Here is a 14,057-nt window from a genome sequence, read left to right on the forward strand (position 1 = left end):
CTTGTGAATTTTTAATCATGTTAGTAATGGAGATCTGTAAATATTAGGCAGAATAAAAAATGGCCAATAATTTCATAGAATCAGTAGGCCCACTATATTTTAAGTTAGGATCATAGTAGTAATTGCTAAGATCATTAATCCAATAGGCATGAGTTGAGTTCAAACAAGACGAGTTAACGATTAAGTTTAACAAACTTTCGAATAAGCATTAGTGATTAAGGTTAATTCCAGTTTCAAATAGTTGTAAACAATTAATTCCAACGGTTCAATTCATCTAACAATGTGGGTCTAAATTAGTTAGAGGATAATTAGTTTATTTTGGTAATATTATTTGTAAATTCCGTATTCTATTTATAATTTCAATTTTAGTAATATTCAATTATAGAATAAGGCATGAAACAATCTCCTTTTGTCTCGATTGCAATTTTCAGTTTGCATTTGTCTTAATCCGATAAATAAGTAGCGGCCTTTTCAAGCATATAATTAATTAGAATTTTTCTTTTTTTAGAGACGAACTTAAATAAAAAAATATAGTCACTTTAGGATTATCCTTTTAAAATAAACAAGATGAGTCTCGCCCAATAAAATGCACAAGTCGCGGGGCCCTCAATAATTGGTTAATAATTGTATAGACTTCGAGATCGGCCGTTTAGCAAATTTCACGGCCTTACCCAAAATAATGATACGCTAGTCGCTTTAGGTGCGCCTTTAACAATTTACTTTCTTAAACTCGGGTGCACATTTATGTGACCCAAATCCAAATCTCAACAGAGTCGAAATGTGTCGATAACCACGGGTACATTGATGTGACGTGGTTCGAGATACGATTTTTCACAATGTTGTAATTCTCTGTTAAAATAAATAAATAATAACAAAGCGGTAAATAGTAAAAATTTGCACGTAGGTTCATAATTGTATAAAATCAGATAATTAAGCTGAATATGACAGTTGAACGACCGTGCTAGAACCACGGAACTCGGGAATGCCTAACACCTTCTCCTAGGTTAACATAATTCCTTATCCGGATTTCTGGTGTGCAGACTGTTAAACAAGAGTCATTCTTTTCCTCGATCCGGGATTCAACCGGTGACTTGGGACACCATAAATCTCCCAAGTGGTGACTCTGAAATAAATAAATAAATGTCGTTTCGATTGTCCTTTAATTGGAAAAAACTCCCTTCCGCGCCCCTTTGCGGTGGCGCGGGCGAAAAAGGAGGTGTGACAACATGATATTCTCCTAATTAACTCAACGAACTAAAACGATCCCTCATTAATCTGTATTTGAAAGATACATAATAAATATAGCTGTTTAAAGAGAAATACATATGAATAATACAGTTGAGTAGAACTGTATACAGTTGAATACAACAAAATACAACTTAATTCATCTGAATAAAACACTTGAATACAACAAAATACAACTGAATACAGCTGAATAAAACTCTTGAATGCAACAAAATACAACTAACTTATGCTGAATAAAATAGTTAAATACAACTGATTAAAACTGAATACAAGAGAATACGCATAACTTTTTAATACATCTACAATATATAAATTAATGCTACTGAATACATGTGAATACAGTTGAAATATACATTCGAATACAACTGAATATAAATAGGCGATTTGAGCGATCTAGAGAGAGAAGCAGCCTGATGGCTTTGCCGGCCGGCGGCCAGCCATTAATTCTGGTTGGTCAGCCCCTTAACACATCTGCCCAACCTCCTACAACAACTACAAACAATCCCCAACCCTCAAATCCCACAAACGAAGCCATGAATTACGCAAAAGCTGTGAACCCTACTTCAACGACCACTGCCAAAGCAGAATCGAGCCGCTACAGTTGAACCAATTGCTCTTCGTCTATCAAAATCAACGAATTAAACTTACCCTAGGCGATTGTAATGGAGTGATAATGGAGGAGAACTAGAGAATTTGGGTGGGAGGAGAGGTATGAATCGTGGGTTGAGGGAGAAAGAGTAAAGTGTATGCAAAAAGAGAGAGAACGTGGTTAGTCAATTTTACTGTGATTATGTGAGAGAAAAGACTAAAAAGGAGAGAGAAAAATATTATTTAGCATATATGGTGCCTTAAATGTAGGATGTAACTATAATTAGATATTTGGCTATAAAGTATAAAAGGTATCTATAGGATGTAATATTTTAAAATGGTATTTATTTAAAATAAATAGGGTACTAAGGTTTTCTATATGGTGTAAAAATTCCTTAAGAAATTCACCTTTTAACATTAATTAGCAATGAAATTGACCATATTAATCTTTACTATCTTTTCACATAAATACTCTTAACACATATTCCAACACTATTTACTCCAAGGGCAATGTAGGAAAAAAATAATTAATACGTTCTTGAAATCTGGAAAAATAACTTATTTTGGACCACAAAAAAAGGCCAAAAAATTATTTATTTTGGACCGAAGGGAGTACCGATTAAATAAGGGGCATTTGCATCTATACTCGCTTTTTGTGTCACGTTTTAACTTGTGCCCGCTTTGCAAAAAAAAATTGCAAACGTACCTGCTTTTTCGCATAACTTCAGCATACTGGGCTGAAGTAGCAAAGACAATCACGCAAAACTTCAGCATTCTAGTAGCTGGGCTTGAAGTTATAGAACTGAAGTTTTTGTTTTTGTAACTGGCGAACTTCAGCTCTAAAGCTGAAGTTTTTATTTTTATAACTTGCGAGTTTTTGTTTTGTAACTGGCGAAGAGTTGAAGTTTTTATTTTTGTAACTGGCGAACCTGGCGAGCTGAAGTTATTTAGTTCATTTGTAAATTTAGCCCTCATAAAATTTTTACTCACACATCATGTAGTAGAAAAACTCACTTGTAGCCTAAATTTCAAAACCTACATTAGATGTTGCTATTTGCTCAGTTAGTGGCTGCTCAAGTATCCGACATTTCCAATTTTGACAATACGCACCAGTTATCGAAAACAAAGGAAGCAACGGAATTGGATTTGCAATAACGACTGGTATCAGGTTTTGGCTGAGAAGAAGAAGAAAAAATGGGGCTTTAAGTTATTTAAGAAATGAGTATAAGTTAAATTTTTTTTTAAAAATAACTATAAGTTAAATGAGGCAACCAAATAGGGCTCGCTGCACTTTTTATATTAAATAAAGAGAATAATATTACAGATTAAATTTGTTGTTTAATGGGCCAAGTGGAAGAAATCGAAATAAACCCTAAAACCCTATTTCGGCTATACTCAGATACAAAATTGAGAATACAAGCTCTCGCCGGCGAGCAAATTGACCTGCGAAATCACACACTCACTAGGTATGATTTCTTCTGATTTTATCATTTTATTTCTTCATTTCTCAGCTCCTTCATAAATCATAAGCCTAAGTTTTTTCAGTCAGTTTAAACTTACAGCTTGTATTTTTGGTGGGTTTGCCAAAACTGAAAGTTTATTTGGTACCTAAAAATTGAATATCAGGTGTTTATGCTTACAACTGAAAATTGGCAATAATCTAGAAAAAGTTGGATATTTGTAGTTTTTTGAAAGGCCCGTTGTGGGTGCTTTTTGTGCAGTCTGCTTAGAACTAAACAAATATCAGCAGTCTGCTGAATCATTGAGCAATTTGTAGCTATATTAAGAATCAGTAGTTAGGGCTGGTGAATCATTGGTCATGGATTAAGCATTAAAAATCTGTAGTTAAAGATGTCAATATCAGGTCTGAAAGTACATTTACTATTATTCGGGTTTTTGTTTAGACAATGTGGTGTAATGGAATAGTTTGAGGTACGCCTAAGCTGGCCCGAACACAACCCTCATTAAAAAATGTGGTGAAGTACATTTTATGTATAATTTGTTGTTACAAAGATTGTTTGACTCAAATATCTTAAAATGGTGTGTTATAGATGTGCCTTATCTTGGTATTTTTTCTTTACATGGTTATGTCATGTTAACTCTTCTTTTCAATGCAGACCTTGATAAGTAGAAGTTTGTCTGTGCTAAGAATAAAAATGTTGCTCCGTTTGGTTCGGCGATCTTTTGTTGCTGTTCGCCCTTTATCGACTGAAGCTGCAACGGCAGTGAAGTCCACAAGTTTAGGAGGTGGCACAAGCTCTAGCACAAGTTTAGAAGGTGGCACTAGTATTACCACAAGCTTAAAAGGTGGTTCTAGTACTACCATAAGTACTGGTGGCAGAGACACGCTAGGGAAGAGGCTTTTGAGCTTGATCTATGCAAAGCGTAGTGCTGTCATTGCTATACGCAAGTGGAAGGAAGAAGGGCACCCTGTCCGCAAGTATGAGCTCAATCGTATTGTTCGGGAGTTGCGAAGACACAAACGATATAAACATGCCCTTGAGGTTCTCATCCTCCACATTAACTGTTTCATGATTTTGGTTTGAATCATTTATTTTCTTTAGCTTATAGTGGTAGTGTATTTCAGCATTGGAATACCTTTTGCTGACTGTTTTCTAGCTTTTATATTTTTTCATGGAAATGGCATAGATGGGGGGGGGGGGTTGGAACTATAAACTATCCATTTCTTTTACTGAGTACTCAAGTGAAATATTCTACGTGGTTAAATTGCTGAACACAAATTCCAATTCTCTGTACACGCTGCTACATTGGATTTTGAAAAGATGGTTACTAGTCCAAGAAATGGTCTCTTATGATTGAGAAGGTGAATATCTGTTAGGGTATTCACAATTGCTACTGAGCCTTCACTTATAAAGAGAATTGCTGGAGTCTTCAAGCTTCCTGGAATTTCTTAGATTATTGCTAATAAAAACTGTGCTACTGATGTTAAGAATGGCAAACATGCTGTAAATGCTTTTTTCAAGCATGCTATTTATTTCTTCCACTGTTCTCATTTTGTTAAAATTAATACAAGCTGATGGGGTTATGTTTACAGGTTTGTGAATGGATGAGGGTACAGGATGATATCCAACTATTACATGGTGACTATGCAGTTCATTTGGACTTGATTGCAAAAGTTCGTGGTATGAACAGTGCAGAGAAGTTCTTTGAAGACCTACCTGATAAACTGAAGGCCCAGACCACTTGTACCGCCCTTCTCCACAACTATGTCCAGCACAAGAATACTGCTAAAGCTGAGGCTTTGATGGAAAAAATGTCCGAATGTGGTTTCTTGAAATGCGCTCTTCCTTATAATCATATGCTTTCCTTATACATATCCCAAGGGCAACTAGAGAAGGTTCCCCGCCTGATTCAGGAATTGAAGAAAAATACCTCTCCTGATATTGTCACATACAACCTGGAGTTGGCAGTTTGTGCATCCCAGAATGATGTTGAAGCTGCAGAGAAAACATTCCTCGAGCTAAAGAAGGCAAAATTGGATCCTGACTGGATAACATTTAGCACATTAACAAACATCTATATTAAAAGCTCACTTAAGGATAAAGCAAAGTCAACTTTGAGAGAAATGGAGAAAAGGATTTCCAGAAAGGTTCGAGCTGCATATGGTTCTCTCCTTAGTTTGCATACAAATCTAGAGAGCAAGGATGAAGTTTTGCGAATATGGAAGAAGATGAAGTCAATCTTCCGTAAATTGAATGATGCAGAATATACTTGTATGATATCTTCTCTATTGAAACTGGATGAGTTCGGAGAAGCAATGAATCTGTATACTGAATGGGAATCTGTCTCTGTGACGAGGGATTCTAGGATTTCGAATTTACTTCTTGCTGCTGACATTAACAAAAATGAGATGGAAAAGGCTGTCGATTTTCACAACAGAACGGTGCAGAAAGGCGTTTCTCCTAGCTACACCACTTGGGAGCTTCTTACATGGGGTTATTTGAAGCAAAAGGAAATGGGTAAAGTTCTAGAATATTTCAAAAAAGCTGTTACTAGTGTTTCAAAATGGGATCCTGATGCAAAGATGGTTCAAGAGATGTTTCATGTAGTTGAAGAGCAGGGCAATGTTCAGGTGGCAGAGCAGTTGCTAGTTACCCTTCGACATGCTAAATATGGTAATACAGAGATATATAATGCACTTCTCCGAACTTATGCAAAAGCGGGTAAGATGCCAATGATAGTTGCAGAGAGGATGAAAAAGGATAATGTGAAGATGGATGAGGAGACTCAAAAGCTAATTACATTAACTAGCAAGATGACTGTGACTGAGGTTCCAAGTTCTATTGCTTAAGAACAAGGTTTGACCTTTTCCATTTTTCAGATGTACTTCAATTTCTACCATTTTCTCTTTTTAAAATGTAGGGTTTAATTTCTTCTTCACTCAAAACAATGGCAGAACATTCAGTAGGAATCTTAGATTTCTCTATGGACAAAGAAGCACAAATGTTCCTGTTTAAGCCAAGAGAAGCACTACCTTCCGAAAAGCAGCGCTTGAAACAGATGGCCTGAAAGAACAAGCCTAAAATAGACAAAACCAGGATATCAAGAAACACAGTGAAGTACAAAGAAAAAGACAATGGCGAGAAGAAGGGTAAAAGGTTGCATTACAGCGAAACACCAACCCGGGATGAAGAGAAAACTTAGGGGGTGCCAGCTTCTCCAAAGAGGGTTAAAAGAAATGATAATAGAAGGGTGCTCCTTTTTCAGAAGTATGGAGTGATGAAGAGATTTCCATTTTTAAAGTTATCCATAAGTTCAAGGAGAGAAATAAGGCTTGATCTAAAAGAGAATATGGGTGCATTTTATGATCAAGTAAGCGAAAAAGTTAGACGTTTGAGAGAGAAGTATAAAAGAATGATTTGCAAGGTGGATGGAGTCCTAGAACCCCGCAAGAAGCAGAGTTGTTACATTATGTGAGAAAATCTGGATGGTCTCTAAACCCCATATCATTCAGAGACCAACCAGGTTTTCTCATTAGAAGTGGAACAACTCCATGTCATGCGGGGTTTTGGGACTCCATCCACCTTGCATATCATTCTTTTGTACTTCTCCCTCAAACCTCTAACGTTTTCTCTTACTTGATCACTATGGTTTGCAGAATAAGCAAGTGTATACAAAATCATAAAATGCATTCATATTTGTTTTTTTGGACGAGCCCTGTTTCTTCCTTGAACTCGAGTATAACTTTAAGAATGGAATTCTCATCTTTGTCACTCCATAGTTTTGAAAAAGGCACACCCTTCAATTTTTCATTTCTTTTAGCCCTCTTTGGAACCCCCCCCCCCACCCACACACACACACACCCCAAAAAAAAACTAAATGCAATCATTGTCTTGAACTGGCTTAACTTTTACCCTTGGTTCCGTTATGATGTGTTATCTGCACCAGAGATACTCTCAGTTCACTCCTGGATGATAGAACTCTCATAACTGTCATTGATTTCCCCTTCCCCTTGGCTTCCATCACAGTGGTTCTCTTTACTAATCTATTTTCTTCAAACATGGTGTTGTTGACAGCTTTATTTCCGGATTAAGCATTTAGATGCTGGATGCATCTTCTGTGTTAAATCATAATATGATAACAGGCGTACACTTTTATGACTCGATATAGGCCCTATTTTTGAGAATTTGAATTCAGAATCTTATCTTAGCTCTCTATCGGAGACTGCTTCTATCAGACTATTACGATCTTGCATATTTTAGCATGCCAATGGCACATTCTGAATTCTGAAGTATGAAATTTATTAATAGTTGACTATATGTACGTGTTTGGAATTTCAAGAAACTTGAAACAGCAAGTTCAACTGTCCATCTGGCTTATGTCTAAACAATATTGGTTCTTCATTCAGAAGAGTGAAGACCCTCTTAGTATTGTTGAAACATAAAAGGGCAAAAGATAATAATAATAATAATAATAAAACAGAGGTGATACTGGAACTGTTATGCACTTGTTATGGATGGTTTATCAGTAGTTACTTTTTAGGTGATTTGGTAGTGTAATTTTTTTACATCGTGTGTGTATTGAAGTTCAACTTTTTTAGAATTACAACTCTTTTAAACTCTTTTGGGCCCTTGTTCCCCAATTGGGAGCAAATGCTCTGTGTAGCGAGTACATTTCTCTTTAAGTTAGTGTTAAGTTACTGGTTGCAACCAGATTGAGGTGTGTTAAGGGGCACTGAATTTCCAAATGGATGTTTGTCCACCATAATCTTCATATGATTCTCCACATGGAAAGAACATTGTACTCTAATTGAAGAAATGAAGGCTTTTGTCCCTAATAAAGTACAAACATCTGAATATTTATAAATTTGGTTAAAATTTGAAACACGAATTTTTGAAGTTTGTTGAAAAATAACTTTTGGAAGTTGACGTTGTGTTTGGAAATGCATTTTATTTGAAGAAAAGTTGAAGTTTTGTGAGTAGAAGAAAAAATTTCATCCAAAAAATGCCATAAACCAATTTTTGGGAACTTAAAAAGAAATCCAATTTTTTTTACAAAATTTCATGAACAAAAAATGTTTTTAATTTTTTTTTTAAAAAAGTAGCCAACATCTATGATCAAACGGGCTTAATTTTAATCCTATCCAATTTATGTTTGGTTTCTCAATCATTGTTTTTGTTAGTCTCAAATGCATTCATAGACAAAAAGCTAATTGCGTGTGATTACTGTACTATCAAATGATGCTTTTGCACAAAATAGACGGATTGCGAGGAAGCTAATATTGATTACTCGAGAATAATAGTTTAATTTAAGATTCAGATACTACAGGTCCAGGAGTTTCTTTGCTTGAAAAATAATCGTATAAAATTCACTGCTATGATTGAATGTCGAAAACTACAAAACATCAGTACTCCGGTCCACAAAAATATCAATTTATTTTTTAATTTTGGTCCAAAATAATTGTTCATTTATATAATCAAAAAAAAATTAAATTAGTTTTTCAAAGTTATCTTTATGTGCATATCCCTAAAAAGTCATTTACTCCTCACATTTGAAAAGAGAAGTAAGTGTTACTATAACTATGGTAAAACATTTAATGAAGGTTAGTTTAGTCACACTAACTATTTTCGTCTAAAATTTCATATTTAATTAATGGGTGTGCCCAAAGCAAATTGGTCACTTATTGTGGACCGGAGGAGTAATATTTTGAGACAAAATAAATATAAATTGTGTTAAAAATGAAAAAAAAAAAACAAAAAGAATGGAAAAAATAGCCTTTACGTACTTTCTTGTAAAACCCGATAAAAAGGTAGTTTACCTTTACCAACTAAATTTGTCTCGGGAAGTAAAACTGAAGGTCGGCTGTTAAGACCAAAACGGCGCCGTACAATTTTCTTTGAACCCAAACCTTGTATGTTCCTATCCCTTTTCCCATCTTCTATGTCAAAAAGATTGGATTTTTATTGATATTTTAGGTGAATACACTAAAACCAACAACATATACAATACTTCATCCATGGCTACTGACCACTCTGATGATTTAGACCAACTTCTTGACAGTAAGTATCTTCACCCTTTTACTCATTTATCATATATATATATATATATATTACATGCCTTAGAACTGCATTTAAATGAATTGAATTAGGTTATTCAAAGTTACCCTTTTTCTTAATTACTATATACCTTAGAACTACATATAACTGAATTGAATTGGGTTATTTAAATTTACCCTTTTCCCCATTTGCAAATAGGTATCTGTCTTTAACTGTTGTTTTGGTCATATACATCAGATATATATGTAATTGAATTGGATTATTCAACGTTGCCCTTTTCTTAATTTTCATTTTTTTCAGGTGCTTTGGATGATTTTCAGAGCCTCAATCTAGCTTCTGGTTCTCAAAGGTTTCTACTTTCTCTTGTGGCATTATTTATCTTTACTTGTGTTTAAAGCTAATGGGTTTGACCCGTGGAAGCAGCCAGTAATGCTTGCATAAGGGTTAGACTGTCTATATCAAACCCTAGAGGGGACACCGCATAAATGCGGGACCCCCTATTTTTTCCTTTTTTGTGTTTTAAGCTAATGGGGTTGAATTTTGAGCTGTGAATTTAAAAGGGTTGCCTTTTTGATTGTAGAAGTGGGGATGGGGAGGACAAGAAAGATAGTTCTTTTAAGCCTGGTAAGGTTCAAGGCTTAGGGATGACGTTGCCCGATAGGAATGCTAAGAAAAAGGGGAAGCAAAAGGCTTCCGGTGAGTCAAAAGACTCGCACGTAGCTGAAGCTCTTGATAAGCTTAGGGAACAGACTAGAGAGGCTGTTAAAGGATTGGAATCAGTGGCCGGGCCGAGACCTGGTGTAGATAGCTTGGGGAATGATGCAATGATGGAGGAGTGGGTTAAGCAGTTTGAGGAGCTTTCTGGATCTCAGGTATCTTGTCTTTATGTTTCTTCTATGTTAACGGTGTGTGATTTTACGGCTTTTAGTTCTTTTTGTAAAATGCTGAACATGGGAACTGCAAAAATATACGTCTCTTTATGAAGATCCATAGTTGAATGCAAAGTCCTCTTCAGGTATTTGCAAGGAGGCTATGGTCTAATCGCCCTTGATGCCATCTTGATAACTGGACTGAATGTCTCATCATAGTCTATACCCTATTGCTGGTTGTAGCCTTTGGCTACCACGCGAGCCTTGTAGCGATCAATAGTCCCATCAAACTTTGACTTTCTCTTGTATAACCACTTGCGAGCCGATACACAAATTTATAAATCAAAATTTAGCCGGAAAATGGGATGAAGCCCGCCAGAAAGCTTTTGACAAAATAAAGGACTCCATTCTAGTGCCTACAACGCCAGGAAGCAGTTGGATGAATCTCCAGTGGTTCCTTCCATCGGCGTCATCGAACCACGTTAGCAATCCAGAATAACTGGAAGCTCGAAACGAGCGGTCAAAGGAATTTCATTCCCAGATGGTGGATTTTTATTTAATGTTTTCTTTATTAAATTATTTAGTTTCAGTAAGGCGGGTGTGGGTTGATACACTGATATAGTTAGACTGTTCGAGAAATAATTTTGCCGTATTTTCATCTTCTTTTTCCTACCAAAGGATTGCTTTGGTGCATCGAAGTGTTGTGCAGTGGGTTAATATGACCAAACATTGTTATCCTGTGCTGTTAAAGAACAGTCACCCCTTTGACGACTCGTCGGGTGAATTCTTTAAAAGCCTTTATAAATGTAGACCCGAATTCGTTTTGCTCTAAAATCTCTGTACTTAGCTGGATTTCTATTGATCTTTTATCCTGTTTTAAATTAATTGCAATTTTGGCTGTTGAGCTTTAGTTTTGAGCGGGTGCTTTATGTCATCTAGTTGCTTCCTGCTATTAAAAATGCCAACTGAGTACGGTCATGAATTGAGGTTAAGGAGTATCTGGGTGCTTGAGGCAGCATTCTGACACATTTTTCTCATAGTTCAAGTTCGAAGAATATTGGAATTTAATGACAGTAATCTCTTAGTAATAAAAGAGTTGATACATTTGGATAGATTCAAACAATTTGCTTGAGGAAAGGACAGAGACTGAATAGGAGAGATCAAGGTGGAGAAGACAATATCTACTACAATGTGGAGTAGCATTATTCTACGAGTAAAGTTTTTGAAGGTTTCTTTTGGTTTAATATGGATATATTGGTGTTTGAAAGGTGAATTGCTGAGGAAAAGACTGAATTTGGGAGATCAATTGACCCTTGCATCAATTACTAAGACAAGGCTAACCTGAATTACAGCAATACCCTATAATTCATAGAGAACATTGCTTAATATTTGAGTCTAGCAATCCTTTAGTTTATGACTCCAATAGCTAACCTACATTCAAATTCTGTTTAGGCATCTCCTTACGTTCCTTGAAAAAAGATTCTCACTGTGGGGCCAAAGATAAGTTTCTCGCTTTTACTTGTGGTGTATGCTTCATGTGCGCAAGTTTGTGTTTGTAAAGCATGCCTGTAATGGCGGATTTCATCCCTGCTTTAGTCTATTCTCTGCACTCTTTTTTGGTGATTATTCACAGGGATCCCAGAGACTTTGATTGCTTGTTACATAAATTAAGAAGATAGATTAATTCCATTATTGGAATTTGTGATGAAAATTAAATGTATATGAAAGGTATTATCTTAAGCTTGTTTTTTCTGGAGTTACTATAATATTTTGGGGATCATAAAACCATTTCTTGATCTATATGTTCCAAATAGGTGAATAGGAGACAAGCAAAATGTAGAGCCTGAAAAATGTAAAAAAGACATTTCATGTTTGGATTCAGTAGAGCATCTCCTCATGTTTTGAAGACATTCAGTGATGTTTCCTATAGGCTATACCCTCATCAATTTAAGGGTTAAAGCTAACTTGGCAAAATACATGGAAATTTGAGAGTTTTTTTTTTTGAATGTAATTCTGGATTAAGTTTTATGATCAAGAAGCTGCATGGTAGGGTCAAGGTATTTTTCTCTAGCATCAACGAATGGTGTTCACAGCTTTGGATTTGGATTTGAATGATTGGTCGAGTGTCACTATAAAGAAGTTATTGATGCTTTTTTCTCCTTTACGTGTTCTCATTACGCATCATCTTTATCCTGTAGCTTTTCACTTGCTCTAAGTGGATATATGATTATTCTGTTCCTCTGAGTCGTAGGACATGGAGTCGATAGTAGAGACCATGATGCAACAGCTTTTGTCAAAGGAAATCCTTCATGAACCCATGAAAGAAATTGAAGAAAGATATCCTAAATGGTTGGAGGACAACAAAGCTAAGTTGAGCACGGAAGATTATGAACGTTACAGACGCCAGTATGAACTTATAAGAGATCTGAACAAAGTTTACGAGACTGAACCTAGCAACTTCAACAAAATTGTAGAGCTTATGCAGAAAATGCAAGAATGTGGCCAACCGCCAAATGATATTGTTCATGAGCTTGCTCCAGACTTTGATATATCATCTCTTGGACAACTGTAAGTGTTCTAACAGTTTCAGGATTTTGTTCGTATTGAGTTAACTGCATACTGACAACTAAGTGGTTGTTAGAGTTTGGAGTTATCGTATCCTTTTTCCTGATTTCCTTTGTAGAGAGCTATTTTGCCAAGGTTTTTGACCTATGCATGGCTTTCCCAAAAAAAATTGGGTTGTGGTTTAAATTCAACTCAACTATGCTTCAATATCAAACTAGTCAGAGTCGGCTTATGAACCCTTAGTAGACATTCTGTTCTATAACAGTTAAGAGCAGTTCATAGTTTGACTAAGTTTACGCTGGTCATCGACGTATCACAACCCTCTTCCTTTATTCGGGTGTGATTTAGAAGTGTGAAAGTACTTTTCCTAGATTATTTTGGGTTTGCTTATTGTGCACATAATTAAAGTTTTAGCTTTTGATAGTGATCTCACTTAGTTGAAGTTTCATACCTTTGATTATTTTTTACAAGTGGACACAGATCAAGATTGGCATTATAGTTGTAAAATTTGAACCGCGGCTTACATGCATTAAGATCTTTTCGGTACGGGAAAAGAAAAAAGGAAATACAAAACCCCGTATAGACAATCTGACATACCAATTAATCCAATCAGATGTGTGAATTAACTGAAGATTTTGCCTGAAATCATACGCACGATCTCTACCATCAACGGTTTTTGAAGATAGAATGCGAGAGCTGTTTGATGTTTAGTAAATACTCATTAGACAACGATGTTATTGTGTATCCTTTGGTATATTTAGCTATCTTTCTTGTTGTTTTGCAGATCCCCAGAGATGTTGGAGGGCCAACAGAACTGCCGTGTTATGTGAAAACTGAAATGTCCCCCCGCTTGAATGTCCTGCTTGTTTTCGTCACCTTTGTCACAGTTTGCATACAACATTTATTTTGCTACTTGTAATCTTATTGCTCTTAATATCTCGGTGCCTTATTTCCTTTTCTTTTTTGGTGTTCACATAGGAGTCCCTGTTAGACCACAAAATGGTTGTAATTCTTAAAATGGTGGAATAAGAACGGTCCAAGTGCATCAATAGCCACTTTAAGCCCGCTATTTAAAATATATCCACAGTTTACAATGTATTTAAAGATTAGCCAATTCACCCAAACTTCAAATTTTCGAACTTCAGGATATAATTTTCAAACTTTAGGACACGATATCCTGAATTTTTGAACTACTAATTTAAAATTTATGATATAAGATTCGAACTTCTGGACATAATTTTTGAACTTTAAGACACAATGTCCTGAAGTTTAA

The 14,057-nt window shown here is 35.7% G+C and overlaps 2 protein-coding genes across 2 annotated transcripts; both read left to right on the forward strand.

Moving 5' to 3' along the window:
* Nucleotides 1-3,184: 3,184 nt before the first annotated feature.
* LOC104219081 (pentatricopeptide repeat-containing protein At4g02820, mitochondrial) lies at nucleotides 3,185-7,459 on the forward strand. Its single transcript, XM_009769714.2, has 4 exons — nucleotides 3,185-3,299; nucleotides 3,951-4,337; nucleotides 4,889-6,152; nucleotides 6,251-7,459. Exons 2-3 carry the CDS (start codon nucleotides 3,990-3,992, stop codon nucleotides 6,143-6,145), a joined length of 1,605 nt encoding a protein of 534 aa, XP_009768016.1. The 5' UTR covers nucleotides 3,185-3,299; nucleotides 3,951-3,989; the 3' UTR covers nucleotides 6,146-6,152; nucleotides 6,251-7,459.
* A 1,670-nt stretch (nucleotides 7,460-9,129) lies between these two features.
* LOC104219082 (peroxisome biogenesis protein 19-1-like) lies at nucleotides 9,130-13,862 on the forward strand. The gene is made up of 5 exons (XM_009769715.2): nucleotides 9,130-9,353; nucleotides 9,651-9,699; nucleotides 9,931-10,222; nucleotides 12,471-12,787; nucleotides 13,569-13,862. Exons 1-5 carry the CDS (start codon nucleotides 9,311-9,313, stop codon nucleotides 13,612-13,614), a joined length of 747 nt encoding a protein of 248 aa, XP_009768017.1. The 5' UTR covers nucleotides 9,130-9,310; the 3' UTR covers nucleotides 13,615-13,862.
* Nucleotides 13,863-14,057: the final 195 nt, after the last annotated feature.

Source organism: Nicotiana sylvestris, chromosome 8, assembly GCF_000393655.2.
Source record: "Nicotiana sylvestris chromosome 8, ASM39365v2, whole genome shotgun sequence".
NCBI classification, from domain to species: domain Eukaryota; kingdom Viridiplantae; phylum Streptophyta; class Magnoliopsida; order Solanales; family Solanaceae; genus Nicotiana; species Nicotiana sylvestris.

Excerpts from the sequence above, each read along its gene's own strand:
- LOC104219081 (XM_009769714.2), top strand. The coding sequence starts at position 3,990 with ATGTTGCTCCGTTTGGTTCGGCGATCTTTTGTTGCTGTTCGCCCTTTA. Across the intron at positions 4,338-4,888 it reads GATATAAACATGCCCTTGAG|GTTTGTGAATGGATGAGGGT; the intron begins GTTCTCATCCTC and ends TTATGTTTACAG.
- LOC104219082 (XM_009769715.2), top strand. The coding sequence starts at position 9,311 with ATGGCTACTGACCACTCTGATGATTTAGACCAACTTCTTGACA. Across the intron at positions 9,354-9,650 it reads TTTAGACCAACTTCTTGACA|GTGCTTTGGATGATTTTCAG; the intron begins GTAAGTATCTTC and ends CATTTTTTTCAG. Across the intron at positions 9,700-9,930 it reads CTAGCTTCTGGTTCTCAAAG|AAGTGGGGATGGGGAGGACA; the intron begins GTTTCTACTTTC and ends TTTTGATTGTAG.